The 25,022-nt window shown below is 22.4% G+C and overlaps 1 protein-coding gene across 1 annotated transcript in view; it reads right to left on the bottom strand.

Moving 5' to 3' along the window:
- LOC117174460 (F-box only protein 21-like) overlaps positions 1-24,410 on the bottom strand; it is a 54,367-nt gene extending 29,957 nt beyond the window's left edge. The window contains exons 1-3 of the mRNA XM_033363609.1: positions 24,117-24,410; positions 18,340-18,603; positions 5,988-6,572 (exon numbers count right to left, since the gene is read on the bottom strand). Coding sequence (XP_033219500.1) covers positions 5,988-6,572; positions 18,340-18,603; positions 24,117-24,286 — 1,019 coding nt within the window. The 5' untranslated portion in view covers positions 24,287-24,410. The remainder of the gene's footprint in view (positions 1-5,987; positions 6,573-18,339; positions 18,604-24,116) is intronic.
- Between the last annotated feature and the right edge of the window lie 612 nt (positions 24,411-25,022).

Here is a 25,022-nt window from a genome sequence, read left to right as displayed (position 1 = left end):
TGAACAAAAAAGTTGAACTTTCGACCAAAAAGGCTTAATTTTGTAAGGAAATAATTGTAGTAGATTTTTTAAATCAAACAATTCAATTTCAAGAAAAAAAAAATAATTTTTAACAAAAGAAACTTACTGTTTAACAAAAAATTAAATTTTCAACCAAATACAAGAATTTTAAATAAAAAATCATTTTTTTTTCTAGGAAAAGGTTATTTTTAGTCTAAAAGGACAAATTTAAAAAAAAAAGAGGATTATTGAACAAAGCAGTTGAACTTTCGACCAAAAAAGCTTAATTTTATTAGGAAATAATTGTAGTAGAGTTTTTAAATCAAATAAGTAAATTTCAACAACAAATTTATTTTTAACAAAAAAAAATTACTTTTTAACAAAATAGTTAAATTTTTAACAAAATAATTACATTTTCAACCGAACACTAGAATTTTTAATTTAAAAAATCATTCACTTTTCTAGAAAAAGATAAATTTTTAGTCCAAAAGGATAATTAAAAAATAAAGTAGATTATTGAACAAAACAGTTGAATTTTTGACCAAAAAAGCTTAATTTTTTAGAAAACAATTGCAGTGAATTTTTTAAATAAAATAATTAAATTTCAACAACAAAAAATTAATTTTGAACAACAGAAAATGACTTTAACAAAATAGTTGAATTTCTAGCCCAACAGTTGAATTTTCAACAAAATAATTACATTTTCAACCGAATACTAGAATTTTTAATAAAAAATGATTCATTTTTTTCTAGAAAAAGATAAATTTTTAGTCCAAAAGGACAAATATTCTTTTCAAAAAGGGTATTATTGAACAAAACAGTTGAATTTTTGACCAAAAAGCTTAATTTTTAAAGGAAATAATTGCAGTCGATTTCTTAAATCAAAGAATTAAATTTCAACAAAAAGAAGTTAATTTTTAACAACAAAAAATTACTATTTTATCAAAATAGTTGATTTTTTAACCAAACAGTTGAATTTTCAACCAAAATAATTACATTTTCAACCAAATACTAGAATTTTTAATGAAACGAGATGAATTCCGGACCAAAAACGATAACTTTTCTAGGAAAAGATGAATTTTTGAGTCCAAGAAATTTAATTTTCTACCGAAAAATCTAAATTTTTAACAAAATAGTTTAAATTTTCAACAAAAGAATTAATCTTCAAGCAGAAAATATTAATTTTCCACCAAAATATGAATTTTCAATCCAAAAGGACCAATTTTCTATCTCAAAAGATGATTATTTAAAAAAATTTAATTTTCGAACAACAAGAATATAATTTTTTAAGGGAATAGTTGAATTTTCAACAAAATAATTAACTTTTTAACTGTATTCAAGAATTTTTAATCAACAGATATAAATTCTGAACCAAAAACATGATAAACTTCTCAATTAAAAAAAAAATTATCTTTCTAGCATAAAAGGTGAATCTTCGACGAAAAAGATGATTTTTAAAGAAAATAATTGCATTTTTAACAAAATAAGGAAATTATGAACCCGACTGTAAATCTGAAATATTTGGAAAAATTTGAGAAAATATTGATATCTGTGCAAAATCTCACGCAAGATCTTTAGAAATATTTTTGAAAACTTTGATTCTTACTGAAATCTTTTGGAGTCTTTATGGAATCTTTGTAAAATAATTTGAAACATTTAAATTATATTGAAATCTTTCAAAATATTTTTGAAGTCTTTAAAATATTTGATAAACTTTCTGAAATCCGCAAATTATTTTTAAATCTTCAAAATTTTTGCAAAATTTGAAGTCTTTGTGAAATCATTTGCAATATTTAAATTATTATCAAAGCTTTCTGAATTCTTAACAATATTTTGAAAACTTTTTGAAATTCTTGTAAAATCATTAAAAATCCTAAAATTATTTTAAAATCTTCAAAATATTTGCAAAATTTAAAATTTTCGTAAAATCTTGTGGAATTTTTCTGAAATCATTTCAAACATTCAAAAATTTTAGAAATATTTCAAATATCTTGAAGTCTCTTAAAACTTTTTTGACATCTTGTGGAATTTTAGTGAAATCTTCCAAATAATTAAAAAAATTTGTGAAATCATTTAAATATATGTGAAATCTGGTTAAATTTTCTAGAATTATTCTACAAATTTTTTAATTTGTGTGAAATCTTTAGGATATTTGGAAAACTTTGTTAAATAATTTAAATGTATGTAAAACCTTTGTGAAATAATTAAAAATTTTTTAAATTTGTGAAATTTGTAAAATCTAGTGTAATTTTTGTGAAACTTTGTAAAATTATTGAAACCTGTGAACATTTTTTATAAATATTTCAAATATTTTGAAGTCTTTTAAAACTTTTGTGAAATCATGGGAAATTTCGGTGAAATTTTCCAAATAATTAAAAAAATTTGTGAAATCTATTTAATATATGTAAAATCTACTGAAATTTTCTAGAATTATCGTAAAATTTGTCAAATTTTTTAGAAATCTTTAGAATATTTGGAAAACTTTGTAAAACCTTGTGGAATTTTTAGAAAAAATGTGAAATTTGTACCAACTGTTTTTAATGTTTAAAAAACTTTGTGAAATCTTATAAAATTTTTAGAAATATTTCAAATATTTTGAAATCTTGCAAAAAGTATTCTGCAATCTTTGATATTTTATGGAAATCTTCAAAACATTTGAAAAACTTTGTGAAATCATTGAAATATATGTAAAATCTTGTGAAATATTTAAAAAAATTGAAATCGTTGAAATTTTTAGAAATATTGCGTATATTTTAAAATCTTGCAAAATCATTCTGCAATCTCTGATATTTTATTGAAATCTTAAAAAACATTTTGAAAACTTCGTGAAATCGTTGAAATATATGTAAGATCTTGTGAAATAGTTGCAAAAATTTTGAAATCTTACGTAATTTTTATAAATATTTCATATATTTTGAAATCTTTTGCAAATATTGTGATATTTTGTGAAATCTTTAAACTGTTCAGAAAATTTTGTAAAACAATATAAATAAATGTAAAATCTTGTAATATCTTGTGGAATTTTTGTGAAATCTCCGAAATTTGTGTGAAATCTTTAAAATATTTAGAAAACTTTGTGAAATAATTGAAATATATGTAAAATCTTGTGAAATAATTAAAAAAATGAAATCTTTGTGAAATCTTGTGAAATTTGTGTGAAATCTTTAAAATATTTAGAAAAATTTGTGAAATAATTGAAATATATGTAAACTTTTGTGAGATATTATCAAAAAATTTTTAATTTTTGTGAAATCTTGTGGAATTTTTATGAAATCTTTTACATATTTAGAAAACTTTGTAAAATCAGGGAAATATATGTAAAATCTTGTTAAATATTTTTTAAAAATTTTTATTTTTGTGAAATCTTGTGGAATTGTAATAAGATTTTTGAAATTTGTGTGAATTTTTTTAATCTTTGGAAAACTTTGTGCATTCATTGATATATATATATGTAAAATCTTGTGAAATATTTTTAAAAATTTTTCAGTCTTTGTGAAGTCTTGTGGAATTTTTGTACAATTTTTGTGAAATGTATCAAATATTTGGAAAACTTTGTGAAATTATGGAAATATATGTAAAATCTTGTAAAATATCAAATTTTAAAAAAATGTTGTGTTTTATCTTGTGGAATTTTTGTAAAATTTTTTTAATTTGTGTGAATTTTTTTAATCTTTGCAAATCTTTGTGAAATAATTGAAATATATGTAAAATCTTGTGAAATTTTTTTAAAAATTTGAAATCTTTGTGAAATCATATGAAATATTTTGAAATCTTTTGCAATTCTTGTGATGTTTTGTTGAATTTTTGTGAAATTTTTAAAATATTTAGAAAAGTTTGTAAAATAATATAAATAAATGTAAATTATTGTATTATCTTGTGAAATTTTTGTGAAATATCCGAAATTTGGGTGAAATCTTTAAAATATTTAGAAAAATTTGTGAAATCATTAAAATATATGTAAAATCTTGTGAGATATTAAAAAAAACTTTTAAATCTTGTGGATATTTTGATTTTTGTGTGAAATCTTTACAATATTTAGAAAAGTTTGTGAAATCTTGTGGAATTTTCATGAAATCTTTAAAATCTTTGGAAAACTTTGTAAAATCATGGAAATATACGTAAAATCTTGTGAAATATATATATTTTTAAATTTGTTAAACCTTTTGAAATTAATTTTTTTTTTTAATTTGTGTGAAATTATTTAATAAACTTTGGAAAACTTTGTGGCATCATTGATATATATATATATATGTAAAATCTTGTGAAATATTTTCAAAAAATTGTAAATCTTTGTGAAGTCTTATGAAATTTTTAGAAATATTTAATATATTTTGAAATCTTTTGCAATTGTTGTGATATTTTGTGGAATTTCTGTGACATCTTTGAAATTTGTGTGAAATCTTTGAAATCTTTATAAAATTTGATAAAATAATTAAATATATGTAAAATTTTGTGAGGTATAAAAAAAACTTTGAAATCTTTTGAAATTTTTTTAATTTGTGTGAAATTTTTAAAATATTTAGAAAAGTTTGTGGAATCTTGTGGAATTTTCATGAAATCTTTCGAAAACTTTGTAAAATGATGGGAATATATGTAAAATCATGTGAAATATTTTTAAAAAATTTTTATTTGAAATCTTATGAAATTTTTAGAAATATTTCATATATTTTGAAACCTTTTGCAATTCTTCTGATATTTTGTGGAATTTTTGTGAAATTTTTTTAATTTGTGTGAAATTTTTAAAATATTTAGAAAAGTTTGTGAAATAATATGTAAAATCTCGTGAGATATTAAAAAAAATTGAAATCTTTGTGAAATCTTATGAAATTATTAGAAATATTTTGCAATTCTTGTGATATTTTGTGGAATTTTTGTGAAATCATAAAACTATATGTAAAATCTTGTGAAATATTTCCAAAAAATTTGAAATCTTTGTAAAATCTTATGAAATATTTAGAAATATATTGAAATGTTGCAAAAGTATTCTGCAGCCTTTGACATTTGATTGAAATCTTAAAAATATTTGTAAAACTTTGTGAAATCGTTGAAATATATGTGAAATCTTGTGAAATAGTTGTAAAAATGTAAAAATTTTATGTAATTTTTAGAAATTTTTCATATATTTTGAAATCTTTTTCAACTCTTGTGATATCTTGTGGAATTTTTGTGAAATAATATAAATACATGTAAACTCTTGTGATATCTTGTGGAATTTTTGTGGAATCTCTAAAATTGGTGTGACATTTGTAAAATATTTTTGAAACTTTGTGAAATCATTAAAATATATGCAAAATCTTGTGAAATATTCGAAAAAACTTTGAAATATTTGTGAAATCTTGTGAAATTTGTGTGAAATCTTTAAAATCTTTAGAAAAGTTTGTAAAATAATTGAAATACATGTAAAATCCTGTGAGATATTATTAAAATTTTTTAAATATTTGTGAAATCTTACAAAATTATTCTGAAATCTTTGATAGTTTATTGAAATCTTAAAAATACTTTTAAAACTTTGTGAAATCATTGAAATATATATAAAATCTGGTGAAATTTTCTACAATTATTTAAAAAATTTTAAATTTGTTTGAAATCTTTAAGGTATTTGGAAAACTTTGTAAAACCATGAAATATAAGTAAAATCTTGTGAAATATTTTCAAAAAATTTGATATCTATTTGAAACCTTATGAAATATTTAGAAATATATTGAAATGTTGCAAAAATATTCTGCAACCTTTTACATTTGATTGAAATCTTAAAAATATTTGTAAAACTTTGTGAAATAATTGAAATAGATGTAAAATCTTTTGTGGCATCGTCCATATATTTTAAACTCATTTTAAATATTAAAATTAATTTGAAATCCCTCTAAATCTTGAGTGAAATTTTCAGAAATCCTGAAATTATTTTTAAAATCTTCAAAATATATATTTATTTCCCCGTCGAATTCTTTTAAGATGGATCTATTAAAAATAGAATATCTCCAACTCACTATTTTTCTTTCCACCTGAGGAAAAAGTGTGCCGGTGAACTGACAGGTTCACACCTGACACCCACCCTCCTCGCGACACTCTCAAAGATAATCGCAATTGTAATCGGAATGCCATTCTTCCTCTCGAGAACCTGATCGATAAATGAATTCTCCGAGGAGTAGTACATCTCCGAGGAGCAGTACATCTCGCTGTCGCCCTGGAACCCGAGCCGATTGAACATGACTTCCCGGAGAGCCGCAATGACCTGCATCGTCCTCACGCCCGACCACTGATTGTCCTCGATGTTTTTGCTCCGCCAGAGTCGAAACTGCTCGCTCGGCAGCGAGAAGAGCGGATGCGTGGGATGCTGGACTTTGAGGAGGTTCTTCGTCTGCTCGGCAATCGCGTCCAGCTGTCCCGAGACGCACGAATACGAGACGTACTTCTCGGGCTGACTCCACTGGGCGACGAGGACTGCACCGCGTTCCAATATCTGCTCGCTCGGCGACAAACTCGTGAATCTCTGCCACTCCTCGGTCAAGCACTGCTGTCTCATGTAGCGGATCACCTTCTGGGCGTAGTACTTGTGTGTCAAATTGCTGTGTCTATAAAAGAAAGCAGTGACCACAGTTCCTACGGGATCAAAATAATATAGGGACCAGAGCCCCCTGCCTACACTGCAAACAAAAAAATCTATTGAATTTTACATCTCTGGTGGATGTAAATAAAAGGACCCTCGTGTATCGGAGCAACTTTACGAATCTGTTTTGATATTGTGAAAATGTAAAATAAAAATGAAAATGTAAAATTCATTATGTGAAAGAATGAAATAAAATAAAATTTATCAGGGTGACAAGTTTCGAACACTCGAAAGCTCAAAATTTGTACAATTTCATGGAGATTGAAGAAACACAAGCCGGACACGTACCACTATCTAAAACACATAAGATACTATGGTGTTAAATTATTTAATAAACTTTGGAAAATTTTGTGAAATCATTGAAATATATGTAAAATCTTGTGAAATATTTTCAAAACATTTTTAAATCTTTGTCAAGTCTTATGAAATTTTTATAAATACTTCATATTATATATTTTGAAATGTTGCAAAAGTATTCTGCAATTTTTGACATTTGATTGAAATCTTAAAAATATTTGTAAAACTTTGTGAAATAATTGAAAAAGATGTAAAATCTTGTAAAATATTTGAAATCTTTGTGAAATCTTATGAAATTTTTAGAAATAATTAATATATTTTAAAATCTTTTGCAATTGTTGTGATATTTTGTGGAATTTTTGTGACATCTCCGAAATTTGTGTGAAACCTCTAAAATATTTAGAAAAGTTTGTGAAATTAAAATATTGAAATTAAAATATATGTAAAATGTTGTGAGATGTTAAAAAAAAACTTTGAAATCTCATGGAATTTTTGTAAAATTTTTGAAATTTGTGTGAAATCTTTAAAATATTTAGAAAAGTTTGTGAAATTTTGTGGAATTTTCATGAAATCTTTAAAATCTTTGGAAAACTTTGTAAAATCATAGAAATATATGTAAAATCTTGTAAAATATTTAATTTTTTTAATACTTGTAAAATCTTGTGGCATTTTTGTAAAATTTTTGAAATTGCTGTGAATTTTTTTAATCTTTGGAAAACTTTGTGAAATAATTGAAATATATGTAAAATCTTGTGAAATATTTAAGAAAATTTGAAATCTTTGTGAAATCATATGAAATTTTAGAAATATTCCATATATTTTGAAATCTTTTGCAATTCTTGTGATGTTTTGTGGAGTTTTTGTGAAATTTCTGTGAAATTTTAAAAATATTTAGAAAAGCTTGTGAAATCTTGTGGAATTTTCATCAAATGAAAATGTAAAATTCATTATGTGAAAGAATGAAATAAAATAAAATTGATCAGGGCGACAAGTTTCGAACACTCGAAAGCTCAAAATTTGTACAATTTCATGGAGATTGAAGAAACACAAGTCGGACACGTTACCACTTACCTAAAACACATAAGATACTATAGGTATTTTTTTATGTTTAAGGGCATGTGACACAGCTAAATACCTATATTGCCGACCTCACTTTATCAGTTCATTGAATGTTTTTTTGAAACCTTAGGCCTTTTTTTTGTAAATAAAATATCGAGCTGAAATTTTGGGAAATGCATTAGAGTACAATAAAGTACGTTTATGTACTGCCTTTTGGTAGAAACTTTACTGAAAGTTATTTGATCTTTTTTCTGAACCTCGACATTTTTTGAATGTTCGAACTTTTTTTATACATAAAATATCGGTCTCAAACTTTGAGAAATGCAAGAGCCGAAAAAAACTACGTTTAAGCACAAATCTTAATAATAAAAGATGTAAAAAAAAAAATTTCAACAATCAATTCCAACGGCATCAGCCGGTAACGTTGTACACGAAAATACGAAACCTGGCGGCCACTAGACGAGGCTCTAGAGGGTTCGTATTTTCGTGTACAACGTTACCGGCTGATGTCGTTTGAATTGATAGCTTTGTACTTAAACGTAGTTTTCTTTCGGCTCTTGCATTTCTCAAAGTTTGAGACCGATCTTTTATGTATAAAAAAAAGTTCGAACGTTCAAAAAATGTAGAGGTTCAGAAAAAAGATGAAATAATTTTCAGTAAAGTTCCTACCAAAAGGCAGTACCTAAACGTACTTTATTGTACTCTAATACATTTTCCAAAGTTTCAGCTCAATATTTTATTTACAAAAAAAGTTCTTAGGTTAAAAAAAATATTCAGTGAGCTGATAAAGTGAGGTTTTTAGGTACTTTTTTTTGCCCCCCCCCCTCCCCCGTATTTTTTTCTAGAATAATGAATATTTTGTTTTAAAAATTTGGGAAACGTTAGCGAACATGCTAACGGACGTCCCCACACATTTTTTTGTGGGTTAATTAAAAAAAGTTTTAATTTAGCAAAATGTGATTAATTTGCATAGCGCTTAGGAAATAGTATCGATTTTTCAGTGTTAGATTCCCCGGTTTTTTTCCTAGGATAAGAAATATTTTGCCTTCAAAATCTGGAAAATGATAGCGAACATGTTAACGGACGTCCCCGCACACTTTTTTTGTGTTTTTTTTTTTTTTTAATTTTGATATTGCTAACAACGTGCGTTTATATTTCGAGGTTATGTGGTTTAGAATTCACCCGAGCGTTAATTCCAAACTACACAATATTTTTGGACGAAAACTTTGGACTTACAAATAAACATAGTAACTAATCTACCGGAACTAACCTTGTTTGCAGGCAATCAAAACAGTTTATTTCATAAATAATTTCCAGATTATCGGAAAAGCAGAGATGAAAAATGACGTAACCTCAAAATAATGCATATGCATAAAATTTGTATTTAGCACAATAAATTTTTTTTTATTATTATCCCTCAAAAAAGAGCCCAAGAACGTTCGTTATGATATTTTATAGCATCTCCGAATTCAGTTTTTAACAATTTTCATTTTTGTAGAAAAAAAGTCGAGGAAACTGTAAGTATCACATGCCCTTAAATATTCCGTAAAAAAATATGAAATATACGTTTTGAATAACCGCATTTTTTCTTTTCTGATAGCAGAAAATATAAAAGGCAAAATAGGAATAGCTCGGATTCGGTCTACTTTGTGTGAAAGCTGTCAAAAAAGTTGAACATAGCTGTCAATTTCCTCGCATTAAAAATAAAAATGTTCCAAAATTGATGGATGAAGGCATCGATAAACAACGAACACGAGAGACGCTTTCGTATTCACATATTATTTGATTAATTATTCTAAACTTTGAATTAATTGTAAATCAAAAATTTTACAGTTTCCGCAAGGGTAAAATTAAAGATCTTTGATTAAATTAAAAATCTCGATGCAATTTTCAATCACAGGAAAGTGATTTTACCGACGCATGGTATTTTTACACGCTGCGACTGAATTTTCCCTGCTGAATCTAAAGTTCATATGAGGTACTGTGTAATTTTATTTTTATCGAGTGTGTAATATTACAATGCTGTTCGAGGGTCCTTTTATTTATATCGCTAGAGGATGTAATTTCACATACTTTTGTAAAATTACACAGTGCAGTGTGTGATATTTACAATGATACAATATTTAATTTTCAGAAAGTTTGTAATTTTACACTAATATTTTTTTACAATGTAACGAGAATCAGAATATTACCGAGAATATAACCGAGTAATAAATTCTCAGAATTTATTTTAATTCATAGAAAATTGCATTTTTTTCGTTAACTTTTCGGTTGAAAATTCAACTCTTTTTTTTGAAAGTTTGTCTTTTTTATTTTAAAGTTTATCTGCTTTAGCAGAAATTAAATCTTTTTTTGATAAAATACAAGAAAATTGTTTTTTTTTTTTAAATTACAAATTCATCTCTTTTAGTACAAAATTGATATTTTTTGGATAAAAATGCAACTATTTGGTAGAGAATTGAACTATTTTGTTAACAATTCATCCTTTTTATTTGAAAAAATTTCTCTTTTTGGATTGAAAATTTAATTTTTTTTCATGGAAACTTATTTTTTTGTTAGAAAAATTCAATTTGTGATGTTACGTAGTTAACTGGAATCTTTTTTGGATGAAAACTCAACTTTTTTAAAATAAAAAATTCTTCTGCTTTAAGATAAATTTCATATTTTTGGTTAAAAATTCAACTATTTGGTAGAGAATTGAACTATTTTGTACGAAATTCATCCTTTTTGGTCAAAAATTCGTCTTTTTGATTGAAAATTCAATTTTTTGCTAGAAAATTATTTCTTGTTAAAAAATTCATAGTTTGATCGTGAAAACTCGACTAAAATCTTTTTCAACAGAAAATTCAACTATTGTTTTTAAAATTTATCTTTTTCATTTAAAATTTCATCTGTTAGAGAAAAAATTTCATTTTTTGTACGAAAATGCCACTTTTTGGTTAAAAATCGTTCTTTTTTGTCTGATAGTTCAACTAATTTGTTTAAAACAATTGGTTGAATCGCTTTGTTAAAAAATCATTTTTTTGTTAAAGATTTATATTTTAAGATGAAAAATTATCTCGTTGGTTAAAAGTTTAATTATCTTGTTGAAAATTAATCTTTTTTAATTGAAAATTCAACTACTTTGGTAAGAGAGTGAAATTACATTGTTACAAAATTATTTTTTTATCAAAGGCTTATGTCTGGTTTAAAATTTAACTGTTTAGTGGACAATGCTTCTTTTTTTTTAAATTAATTTTTGAACAGAAAATGGAACTTTTCCATTCTTTGAGATTTATATTTTTTAGTTAAAAATTCACGTTTTTTTTGTAGCAAAATTATTTTTTAATTTAAAATTTCTTTTTTTTGCGTAAAAGAGCATCAGTTTCGAGGAAAATTAATTTTTTGTTGAACAGTCATATTTTTTGTTTGAATCTTTGTGAAGTCTTACGAAATTTTTTTAATATTTTGAAATCTCTCTGATATCTTTGAAATATGTGTGAAATCTAAAATTTTTTTTTTTTAATTGTGAAATCATTGAAATATTTATATTAATTTGAAATCTCTGTCAATCTTTGCGAAATATTTGAAATTTTTTGTAAACCTTAAACATATTTTGAAAACTTCTGAAATTATTGTGAAATCTTGTGAAATTATTCTGAAATCTTTGATATTTTATTGAAATCTTAAAAATATATTTAAAACTTTGTGAAATCATTGAAATATATATAAAATCTTGTAAGATATTTTCAAACATTAAAATTTTTTTTGCAATTCTTGTGATATCTGATGGAATTTATGTGAAATCTTGTGAAATATATTTAAAAAATTTGAAATATTTGTGAAATATTGTGGAATTAAATTTTTTTTTGTGAAAACTGTATGAACTTTTTTCATCTTTGGAAAACTTTGTGAAATAATCGAAATATATGTAAAAGATTAAGAAATATTCTAAAAAAATTACAAATCTTCATAAAATCTTGTGAAATTTTAAAAAAGATTTTAAATATTTTGAAGTCTTCAAATTTTTGTGAAATCTTTAAAACGTGCATGAAATTTCAAAATATTTTTAAGACTTTCTGAAATCATTCTATGAAATCTGCCAAATATTTTTAGCAATTTGTGACAACGTTGAAATATGTGTAAAATCTTGAGAAATATTCTCCAAAATTTTGAAATCTTCGTAAAATCTTGTGGAATTTTTATAAAATCGTTTCAAAATTTTAAAAATTAATTAAAAATCTTATTAAACTTTTCCAAAATTTTGTGAAGTTGAAATATTTTGTTAAACTATGTGAAATCTTGTACAATTTTTAGAAATATTTTGAAATGTTTTAAAACTTTTTTTTAAACCTTCTGGAATTTTTGTGAAATCTTCAAAATATTTTGAAAACTGTAAAATTATTGTAATATATGCAGAATTCTATAAAATATTTTAAAAAATTAAATCTTGTGGAATTTTTGTGAAATCATTTGAAATATTTTAAGTAATTAAAAAACTTTTTAAATCTTTGTCAAATCTTTAAAACATTTTGAAAACATTGTAAAATTATCGAAAACTTTGCAAAATATTAAAAAAATTTTAGAAATATTTCAAATATTTTTGAACCTTTTAAAACTTTTTTGAAATATTTTAAATATTTGTGAAATTATGGAAATATATTTAAAATCTTGTGAAATATTCAACAAAATTTTTAAATCTGTGAAATCTTGCGGAATTTTTGTGCCATCTTGTGAAATTTTGGTGAACTCATTGGAAACATTTTAATTCATCTGAAACACTTCTAAATCTTTGTGAACTTTTTTATAAATCTTTTAAATATTTTGAAAACTTTGTGAAATCATTTGCAATATTTAAATTATTATAAAATCTTGAAAAAGCCTCAAATTATTTTAAGTTCTTCCAAATGTTTGCAAAATTTAAAATCTTTGTGAAATCTTGTGGAATTTTTTTACAATTTTTGTGAAATCTTTAAAATATTTTGAAAACTTTTAAAATTATTGTAATATATGTAGAATCCTGTGAAAAATTTTTAAAAAATTGACTTTGTAGATTTTTTGTGAAATGATTGGAAATATTTAAAGTAATTTAAAAACTTATAAAATTTTTGTCAAATCTTTAAAACATTTTTGAAACACTATAAAATTATCGAAAACTTTGTAAAGTATTTCAAATATTTTTTAATCTTTTAAAACTTTGGTGAAATCTTCTGAAATTTTGTTGAAATCTTCTAAATAATTGTAAAATTATGGAAATATATATAAAATCTTGTGGAATTTTTGTAAAATTTTTTTAATATGTGTGAAACGTTTCAAATAATTGAAAAACTTTGTGAAATCATTGAAATATAAATAAAATCGTGTGAAATATTTTCAAAACTTTCGAAATATTTTAAAATCTTAAAAATTATTGCAAAATTAAAAATCTTTGCGAAATCTTGTGGAATTTGTGTGAAATCTTTTAAAGCATTCAAATTGATTTGAAATCTTTTTCAATCTTTGTGAAATCTTGTTAAATTTAAAAAAAAAAATTAAAACATTTGTTTAATCTTGTGGAATTAAATTTTTTTTTGAAATTTTTTTAACCTTTGGAAAACTTTATGAAATCATGGAAATATATGTAAAATCTTGTGAGATATTTAACAAAATGTTGAAATTATTGCGAAATCATATGGAATATTTAAAAATATTGGTAATATTTTGATATATTTTGGATTTTGAAATTTTTTTGAAATCTTGCAAAATTATTCTTAAATCTTTGATATTTTATTCAAATCTTATAAATATTTTTAAAAGTTGGTGAAATCATTGAAATATATGTAAAATCTTCTAACATATTTTCAAACATTTTGAAATCTTTTTGAAAGTTTATGAAATGTTTAGAAATATTTCAAATATTTTGAAATCTTTTGGAATTTTTGCGATATCTTTGAAATCAATGAGATATTTATATTCATTTGAAATCTATCTCAATCTTTGAGAAATCTTTTTTTTTTTAATTAATTTGAAATTTTATTAAATTTTTCTAAAATTTTGTGAAGTTAATTTTTTTTTAATTTTACAAAATCTTGTAGGATTTCTAGAAATATTTTTAATACTTTGAAATGTTTTAAAACTTTTTTCAAACCTTGTGGAATTCTTGTAAAATCTTTAAAATATTTTGAAAACTTTGTAAAATCATTGTATTATATGTAAAATTCTGTGAAATATTAAAAAAAATGGTAATCTTGTGGAATTTTTGTGAAATCATGCGAAATGTTTAAAGTAATTTAAAAACTTTTAAAATTTTATCAAATCTTTAAAACATTGTAAAATTTTCGAAACCTTGTAAAATCTTTCAAATTTTTTAGAAACATGAAAAATATTTTTTAATCCTTTAAAACTTTGGTGATATCTTTTAAATTTTTTGTGAAAACTTTTAAATATCTGTGACACATTTGTAAAATTATGGAAATATATTTAAAATCTTGTGAAATATTTAAAAAAATTTGAAATCTGTGAAATTTTGTGGGATTTTTGTAAAATTTTAAAAATTTGAGTGCAATCTTTAAAATATTGAAAAACGTTTGTGAAATCGTTGAAATATATGTAAAATCTTGTGAAATATGTTGAAATTTTTTTTAAATTCTTGTGAAATCTTTAGAAATTCTCAAATTTTTGTTAAATCTTGAAAATTTTTGCATTTTCAGGCCTCACAGTCCCTATGGGATAAAATATAGGGACGAAAGGGTACTTTTTGTCATGCTCATAGAGTACTTTATCGTGCTAAAAGGGTAAAAAAATTCAGGATAAATTCACAAGATTTCAGGACAATTCAAGTTACATTCAAAATAATTCAAATGAATTAAAAAATTTGTTTAAAAATAAAAAAATCTATTTATTTTCGTAAAATTGGAATGAATTCAAGTTAAATATAATAGAATTCAAATTAATTGCAATAATTTTAAGAATAAAAAAAAATTTGATTGATTACATTTTTAGTGAATTTAGAGAAATTTAAAAGAAATGAGAAGAATTAGATTAAATTCATACAAAATCAAGTTGAATTTAAAAGGCAATCAAGTGAACTAAAAACAATTAAAAATATGAAAAATTAATTGAATTGGTTGGAATTAATTGAATTTAGAAGAATTAGAACCCTTAGAAATACCTTGAAATTGTCTATATCTTTTGAAAATGCCTTTGAAACTTTTTTGAAATCTAGTGAAAATTTTGTGAAATCTTTGAAATTCCCGTAAGTTTTTTAAAATATTTGTAAACCTTTATGAAATCATTACAATTTTTGCAAATTTTTAGAAATATTTCAAATATATAGAAGCCTTTGAAATTTTTGTAAAATCTTTGAAACGTGCGTCAAACTACAAAATATTTTGAAAACTTAATGAAATTATTGTAATATATGTAGAATACTGTGAAATAATAAAAAAAAATTTATCTTGTGGAATTTTTGTAAAATCTTGAAAACATTTGGAAAACTTTGTAAAATCATAATTTTTCTCTTTGTTGAAAAATTGAAAAGTTATAAGTGTTTTTAAAATGAAAATTGATTCCAATTTTCGTCAAAACTTCTTTTTTTTATCGAAATTTAATCTTTTTGTTTAAAAATTTCATTAAAAATTATTCTTTTTTTTTTTGCTGAAAATTTAACATTTTAGTTGAAAATAATTTTTTTTTATTTACTAGAAATTAATCTTGTTGAACTCAAAATTTAATCTTTCTCGTTGTAAATTTCATTAAAAATTAATATTTTTTTGCTAAAAATGCATTTCTTTGGTTGAAAATTAGTTTTTTACTTATTAGAAATTAATCTGGTTTAACTCAAAACTTAATTAAATTTTTTGTCAAAATTTCTTTTTTTTTTGCCGAAAGTTAATCTTTGAGGTTGAAAACTTTATTAAAAATTAATATTTTTTCCTAAAAATTCATGTATTTTGTTAAAAATTAGACTTTTTTTTGCTGCAAATTAAACATTTTTGTTAAAAATGCATTTATTAAGTTGAAAATTAGTTTGTTATTTATTGGAAATAAATCTTGTTTAATGTGTTGTTTAATCTTTTTGGTTGAAAATTAATTTCTTTTGTTGAAAAAGATTTTTTTTATTGATATTGATATTTAATTATTTTTTGTGGAAAATTAAATTTTTTAATTGAAAAAATACCTATTTTATTGACATTTTTGTTAAGAATTCATCTTTTTTGGTAAAAAATGTCATCTTTCTTGGTTCCGAATTCCATTAAAAATTAATTTTCGGTTAAAAATGCATTCCATTTTTCGTCAAAATATCTTTTTTTTATCGAAATTTAATATTTTTGGTTGAAAATTTCATTAAAAATTGATATATTTTGTTAAAATTTCTTCTTCTCTTTTTGCTGAGAATTAAACATTTTGGTTAAATGCTAAATCTGTTAGAAATTATACCAAAAATTAAAATATTTCGTTGAAAATATATGAATTTTGTTAAGAATGATTTTTTTTTCATAAAAAATTAATCTATTTGGATGAAAATTAATTTCTTTTGTTGAAAAGATTTTTTCTTTTGATATTGATATTTAATTATTTTTTGTAGAAATCTAAACGTTTTAATTGAAAATTGAACTATTTTATTGAAATTTTTTGTTGAAAATTCATATATTTGGTTCAAATTACTCAGTTTTTTCGCTGAAAATTAAACATTTTGGTTAAAAATGCATTTCTTAGGTTGAAAATTAGTTTTTTATTTACTAGAAATGATTCTTGTTTAACTCAAAACTTAATTAAATTAGTTGTCAAAAAATTATCAAGTTATAAACGTTTTAAAATGAAAATTACTTCCAATTTTCGTGAAAATTTCTTTTTTTTTATCGAAATTTAATCTTTTTGGTTTAAAATTTCATCAAAAATTAATATTTTTTGTTAAAAAATAAAATATTATGTTAAAAATTATTCAGTTTTTTTTTTTGCTGAAAATTAAACATTTTAGACATTATACCAAAAATTAAAATATTTGGTTGAAAATTTTGGAATTTGATTAAGAATGATTTTTTTCATATAAAATTAATCTTTTGGGTTAAAAACAATTTTTTTCGATACAAATTAATTTTTTTTTGTAGAAAATTCAATTATTTTATTGAAAATTTAACTATTTTATTGAAATTTCTTCTTAAGAATTCATCTTTTTTGGTAAAAAAATTAATGTTTTTTGTTAAAAATTCATATATTTTATTCAAAGTACTCTTTTTTTTCGATGAAAATGAAATATTTTGTTAAAAAATGCATTTCTTAGGTTGAAAATTAGTTTTTTATTTACTAGAAATTGATCTTGTTGAACTCTAAACTTAATTAAATTTATTGTCGAAAAATTATCTAGTTATAAGTGTTTTAAAATGAAAATTAATTCCAATTTTCGACAAAATTTCTTTTTTTTTTAATGGAAATTTAATCTTTTTGGTTGAAAATGTCATTAAAAATGAATATTTTTTATTCAAAAATAAAATATTTTGTTAAAAATTATTCAGTTTTTTTTCTGAAAATTAAACATTTTAGAAATTATACCAAAAATTAAAATATTTGGTTGAAAATTCATGAATTTGTTGAAAAATCATTTTTTTGATATAAAATTAATCTTTTGGGTTGAAAACAATTTTTTCGATAGAAATTAATTTTTTTTGTAGTAAATTCCATTTTTTAATTGAAAATTTAACTATTTTATTGAAATTTCTTCTTGAGAATTCATCTTTTTTGGTAAAAAAATTAACGTTTTTTGTTAAAAATTCATATATTTTATTCAAATTACTCATTTTTTTCGCTGAAAATGAAACATTTTGGTTAAAAATGCATTTCTTAGATTGAAAATTAGTTTTTTATTTACTAGAAATTGATCTTGTTTAACTCAAAACTTAATTAAATTTGTTGTCGAAAAATTCTCAAGTTAAAAGTGTTTTTAAAATAAAAATTAATTCCAATTTTCTTCAAAATTTCTTTTTTTTTTATCGAAATTTAATCTTTTTGGTTGAAAATTTCACTAAAAATTAATATTTTTTATTCAAAAAAAAAAAAATATTTTGTTAAAAATTATTCAGTTTTTTTTGCAGAAAATTAAACATTTTAGAAATTATACCAAAAAATAAAATATTTGGTTGAAAATTCATGAATTTGGTTAAAAATCATTTTTTTCGTATAAAATTAATCTTTTGGGTTGAAAAAAATTTTTTTCGATAAAAATGAATTTTTTTGTAGTAAATTCCATTTTTTAATTGAAAATTTAACTATTTTATAGAATTTTTTGTTGAGAATTCATCTTTTTTGTATCTAAATTTAAGTAGTAAGTTGAAGATTATTTCTTTTTTTTGTGAATGTTTGAACTTTTAAAAATTTTTTCATTAAAATTGATAAGTAATTGATAAGAAGAAATATCTTACAGGTCGGATTTTTTGATCAAGCCAGTGAGCTCGTCAACGCAAAAATTGTAGGCGAGGGGATGCGAGCCCTCATCTGGACGGAAGAGCGGATCAAATTCTTTCAATTCTGAATTCGAAAGCTCCTGTTTTCTGTAGTTTTTTGCCGACATTCCCGACAAACGTCGCATCAGCTCTTTCCTCGTTTCTAGACTCGCCTGTATTTCGCCTAACCAATTTTTTATTTTCGTTTCGTGCTTTTTGTAGGCTTCTTTCAAGAGGGGCCATCTACAACAAAAGGAAAAACATTTTCTAAATGCCCAATTTAATTATTTAACTTTTACATTTAAAATTAATTTTAAATTATTTTAGAAATATTATTATTATTTTTTAAAGGGAACATTTCAAAAATGAGAAATTAAATTATTTTCATCTCAAGTATTTTAAACATGCTTGAAAAGCTTCAAAATTTTATTTCAAAATCTTGAGAAAAAAGCTAGAAGTTGTTTCGGCTTTAATCAACTTAAAAATTATTTAAAAATTTTTTTCAGAACTTCTAAATATATTTTGAAATGAATAGAGTTTTTTCATAAATTTTCAGAAAATCCTGTACATTACAAAAAATTTTAATCTTCCAGATTGTTTTATAACAATTTTGGAAAATTTTCAAAATGTTTTTGAATATTAATTTAAAATAGTATTCCAAAAATGATAAATTATTTTCAATTTTCTTAGCAATCTTGCGAAATTATTTTTATTTTTCTGAAGCCTTTTACAAACCTTCTAAAGACCTCTTAAAATTACTCAATTTTTTTTACAACTGATAAGTATTCAATTGTACAATGGTTTAATTATAAATATTTTGTTTCAATTAATTCATAATAAATAAACAGTCAAATATTGCTAAATAATGAATGGTCATTCTTTTTCTTCATAAAAATTTGAAATTGAATATATTAAAAATGATAAATTTTATAAAATCGAAACTGTTTAATTTTTAACGTTAAAATCTGGAAATTTTGAACACGTTTACAGTTAATAAACTAAAAACGGGTTTTATCCGAAGTTAGAAACATGAAACGCTTTCAATTTTTAATTCTTTAAGTGTTTAAGACTGCATTTTCAAATTCTTTAAATTAAAAATACAAATCTAAAATGGAAAATTTTTAAAGTAGAAGATTTTCGAATTACACATTTTAAACTTAATGATGCAATTCCCAGTCAAAAAATAATTTAAAAATTTAAAACAATTATAGTATTTTAACCGATTTTATTATTTTTATTTTAAATAGTATAGACATTTTTAAAAAAATCAAAATTTTATTTCAGTCTTGAAAAATCTACATGTTTTTTCAAATTTTTCCAAATGTACAACTATTATTAAAAGTTTTTTTTATAAATTCTAAATATCTTAGAATAATTCGAATTTTAAATAATTTTTCTAGCAATTTTAAGAAAATGTTTTTATTCTTTTCACAATTATTACAATTTTACTTTTTACAATTATTTAAAAACTTGTGCATTTTTTGTGCAACATCTGCAAAAATCTACGTTTAAAAAAAAATTAGGCCACGGCTATTATTATTTATATATCAAAATTCAACAATTTCATATACAAATTAATAATTTTTTAAATTATATAAATAATTACTTAAATTGAAGGCTTTCTATTTCAAGTAATTTAGTCTGAAATTATTAACATTTTTTTACGACTAAAACTATTGAATGAGTTCAATTTTTAAAGTTGAACCATCATAAAAAATAAAAGTTTTGTTCACTTTTTGGTAGTTCAAGTACTATACAATAATTTATTTATATTCACAGCTTATCAAATAAACAATATTTTTATCAAAAATTCCCAATTTCAAAAGCTTTTAATTTTTAATTTTTATAATCTTCCAAGACTGCATTTTAAAATTCTTTAATAAATTAAAAACTTAGACTTAAAAATAAAAATTTGAAACATAATATTTTGTTAGGTAAAAGGATTTCGATTTATGCATTATAAAATGAATGTTTTTCATTCTTTGAAGTTGTTTAAAATTTTTTTTTCATTATAATTATATTATATTTCCACATTAAAATTATGAAAATTATAAATAAAAATAACATTAATTACTAAAATCCTCGAACTATCCTAATAAATTATTGTAAATATTAGACCTGTTTTATGATCAAACTTTTCGCTGAATATTAGTATTTTTTTAAAAGAATTTAAATATAAAATCCGATTTTCAACAATTTTAGGTTATGTTAGCATTTTGCACAAAAAATTGGCACTGCGAAACAAGAAATACTACCATTTAAACAATATTAACTATCATTTGAAAATTTTGAATTATTTTATATTTTTAATTTTAAAAAATAGATTTTAAAGAAAATGCACAACAATTTTAGGTTATGTTAGCGTTTCACGCACGAAGTAGAATAAGGAGACTGTCTCGGAAAAATTTTGAAATTTGAAAATTTAAATATAAAAACCTCGAATTTCAATGATTTTGTAATTTTGTAATTAAGAGCGTTCTAAATTGAAAAATTTCAGATTAAAAATTTTTTTTAATAAAGAATTTTTTTATAAAGGAGTTGAAACACTGCATCATTTCTAATTCAAAGTATTAAAAATTGAACGATCTTATTTTGAATTGAAAAATCTTAAATCTGAATAATTTAAGATTATAATTTCAAAAATAGGACAAATTAAAAACTGTAAAAATGAAATATTTTCAGATTAAAATTTTGAAAATTCGCAACAACTTGTTTCGGCGGATTATCCTGTTAGTTATAAATTTTATTATTTAGTTAAAAATTTAATAATTTTCTTAAAAAGACATCCATTTTGTTTAAGGTTTTTTTTATTCATCTGTCTTAGGAGAAATTCCATCTTCCTTAAATAAAAGTTAAATAAAAATTTGTCTTTTTTATTAAAAAATTCATCGGATTTAGCAGAAATTATATCTTTCTTGGATGAAAACGTAACTGTTTGGTTGGAAATTCAACTGTTTAATATAATATTTGGGCATTAAAAAAAAATTGAACTATTTCCGAAAATTTGTTTTTATTTAATTATAAATGCATTTGTTTTCAGAAAAATGCCTTTTTCGATTGAAAATTCAAGTTTTTCCTAGAAAATTATCTTTTGTTAAAAAAATTAATTTTTTATTTTGTAGAGTCAACTGGAATCTTTTTTGGATGAAAACTCCATTTTCTTGTGATTAAAAATTCTTCTGCTTTAAGAGATATTTAATCTTTTTTGATAAAAATGCAACTATTGGGTAAAGAATCCAACAATTTTGTTAAAAGTCATCCTTTTTGTTTAAAAATTCGTCTTTGGATTAAAAATTCATCTCTTTGGTTAAAAGTTTAATTATGATGTTGAAAATTAATATTTTTAAATTGAAAATTCAATTACTGGTTGAACATTTAAATTTTGAGTGAAAAATAGTTTTTTTTGCAATTAATTTTTTAACAGAAAATGTAACTTTTCCGTTTTTTTTAAGATTGATATTTTTTAGTTGAAAATTCGTCTTTAAAAAAAAAATGTTATTTTGAAGTTTCATTTGTGTTGGGTAAAAATGCATCAGTTTCGTGGAAAAATAATTTTTTGCTGAAGTCATATTTTTTGTTTGAAAATTCAATTTTTGCAGAGAAATTTGTCTTTTGGCTTGAATTTATTGAAAAATTATTTTTTTGTTTTGTTTTAAAACACATTTAATTAAAATTTGAACAAGATTGAACATTTTTAATTATGTTAGTGTTTTTCGTCGGAAATTGGGATTTATAATTTAAAAAAAGAGATTTTAAATAGAATTCACTGCTTTTAAAAATTTAATATATTCTTTATTATTTAAAATTCAAACTTTTGTTTTTTAAATACTAACCATTATATTTTTTTAATGAAAATGTATCCTTTTAGGATTAAAATTCAACTTCTTCGTTGACAGTTGCACTAATCTCTTAAAAATTCCTTTTTTTTAAATTGAAGATTCATGATTTTAGTAGAAAATTCGTTGAAACGGAAATTTTGTTGTTGAAATTTCATATTTACGGGTAAAAAATTGAACAGTTTTGTACATAAAATTTTTCTTTTTGTATTAGAAATTCAAGAATTAGATAGAAAATTTAACTGCTTTCGAACTGTAGAAATTTAACTATTCCCTTTTTGGTTAAAATTTGATTTTTTTTTTAGTCTAGTAATTCAACTAATTAGTTGAAAATTCATCTTTTTGATAGAAAAATAATGGTCTGGGTTGAAAAATAAACTTTTCGGTTACAAATTTATTTTTTGGTTTAATAATAAATTTTTTCATAACTATTTGATTAAAAACGAACTTTTTTTTATGAAACTTCATATTTTTAGGATAAAAATTAAACTATATTGCATAGAAAATTCGTTTTTTATGTCTTGAAAATTCAGCTATTTTATAGGCAATTCATTTCGTTTATTTTTTACATTGAAAATTAATTTTTTTTTAATTAAACTGTTCAATTTTTGGTTAAAACTTGATCCTTTAAATGTAGAAAATTAAATATTTGATAACATTTTTTTTGTAGTTTGTTGACACTTCTTATTTTAGTAGAAAGTTCAAAAGTTTCTTTAATAAAAAAAATCGTATTTTTGATTGAAAGTATAACAATTTTAAAAATATTAATGGTTGTTTGTTACAAAATTAATTTTTCAGTTTAAAATTTAAATATGCGGTTAAAAATCCAGATATTTTGCTAGAGAAATATACATCTTGTTAAAAAAATATATATTTTGTTTAAAAAATTAATGTATTTTGTTAAAAATTAGTTTGTTTTTTAATGTAATATTTAAGTCTGTTTTTAGTTGAAATTTCGTTCTGTTGGCGGTAAGTTATTTGTTTGAAAATTTAACTATTTGCTTCCAAATATAAATATTTTGTTTACACTTTGAGTTTTTTGGTTGCAATTTTTTTTACTAAAAATATAAATATTTTATCTTTGATGAAAAATGTATGTTTATTGTTGTTAATAAATGCACTATTTTAGTTTGAAAATTCAACTATGTAGTTGAAAATTAGGTTGGTTGCAAATTTAATAATTTTTAAGTTAAAAATTCAAATCTGCGTTTAAAAAATAATATTTCTTGCTAAAAAATTGTTTGTTAAAAAATTCACGCATTTGGTTTAAAATTAGTTGTACCATTTTTTTGGTTAAAAATTCATGTATATTTTGTAACAAATTCGTATATTCTGGTATAATATTATTCTTTCTTTCTTTTTTTTTTTTTGATAAATTTATTTCTTTGGTTAAATATATACTAATAAAAAATTCTTAACTGAAAATGTAACTAAACCAATTTTGGTTAAAATGTTAAAAATATTCCAGTTTCTTCGTAATTATATTTTTTCTTGAGCGTTTATCTTTTTAATTTAAAACTTACAACAAAATTTTTTTCCTCATTTTTATCACATATTTAAAAAGAATACTAATTAAATAGAATAAATGCTGAAAGATGAACAAAATCTCGAAAATACTCACAAAAAAATGTTTTCTAACCTCAAAACAGAGCGGAAATGCTTTTAATTACACAATAATGCAGTACTATCTTTACAAAAAGTTTTCATTTAAAAAATATGACACGAGCATTTGTGTATAGGTTATCAATACATCTAATCTAAATGACTTTATGCGTAGAAAACAAATAAAAGGTTAGGATTTTCTGTCAAAAATTATGAACTGCATCCACCTCGATTTACTAACCATAAATAGGAAATAGAAAAGTAAATACTTTAAAGAAAAAGGAGGAAAATTTCAGTGATAAAAAGTGAGGATTTTACCTTTGGAAAAACTTTATCCTCCAGAATTTGTTGCTAAAAAACACAGTCCTGTGTAAGTGTTTGCAGGTCAGCGCGAAGTTGACGACATCCACAAAGCTGAGCTTCTCATTTTCGAGAATTAACTCTATAATCTCATCTGGCAAAAACGTGATTAGAACGTCCTCTGCCATTTCAGTGAAATAATGGAGAAAAACGAAGAAATATGATCACAAAAACACTGAAAATTTCACACGCCACGGACACTGACTCACTAAAGTTGACTAAAGTGACCCAAACTAAAGTTTTACAGCTGATTCCGGGATCAACATAGACCTTTGACATAGATATAGATATCCTCGAGGAGATCGAGGTTGATTCTGTTGGTAAGGAAGAAAAAGTCCCTACCAACAAAGATGAGGATATGTGAGCTTACCGGACAACAGGTGGCGCTAGCAATTTAAGTCAAAGTTCCGCGAAAATTCAAATTGAAAGAATAAAAGTCAAGTTTTTTATACAAATTACTAATAAACGTTTAATCAAATAGAATAAGTTTACACTAGAAAAGCTTAAAAAGAAGAACAGTTCAATTTTTAGTACAACAAAATTTTTCAAACAAAAAGGCGAAGTTAAACCAAAATATTTAAATTTGGAATCAAATAAATGAATTTTCAACCAAAAAGATAGATGTTTAAACAAATAATTTTCTACGAAACAGACGAATTTTTAACTCAAAGAAAATTATATAAAAAATGAAGTGCAACAAAATAGTTAAGTTTTTAACCAAAATTGTTATAAGTAGTTACATTTTCAGCTAAGAAAATTAACTTTCAGAAAAAGTAAAATTCAACAAAATAGTTAAATTTTCAAACAGTTAACTTTATATCAACAAGATGAAATTAAAACTAAAATTGTACATTAAAAAACAAC

Source organism: Belonocnema kinseyi, chromosome 1 (assembly GCF_010883055.1).
Source record: "Belonocnema kinseyi isolate 2016_QV_RU_SX_M_011 chromosome 1, B_treatae_v1, whole genome shotgun sequence".
Taxonomy (NCBI): Eukaryota; Metazoa; Arthropoda; class Insecta; order Hymenoptera; family Cynipidae; genus Belonocnema; species Belonocnema kinseyi.
This window is presented reverse-complemented; position numbering and strand designations above follow the sequence as displayed.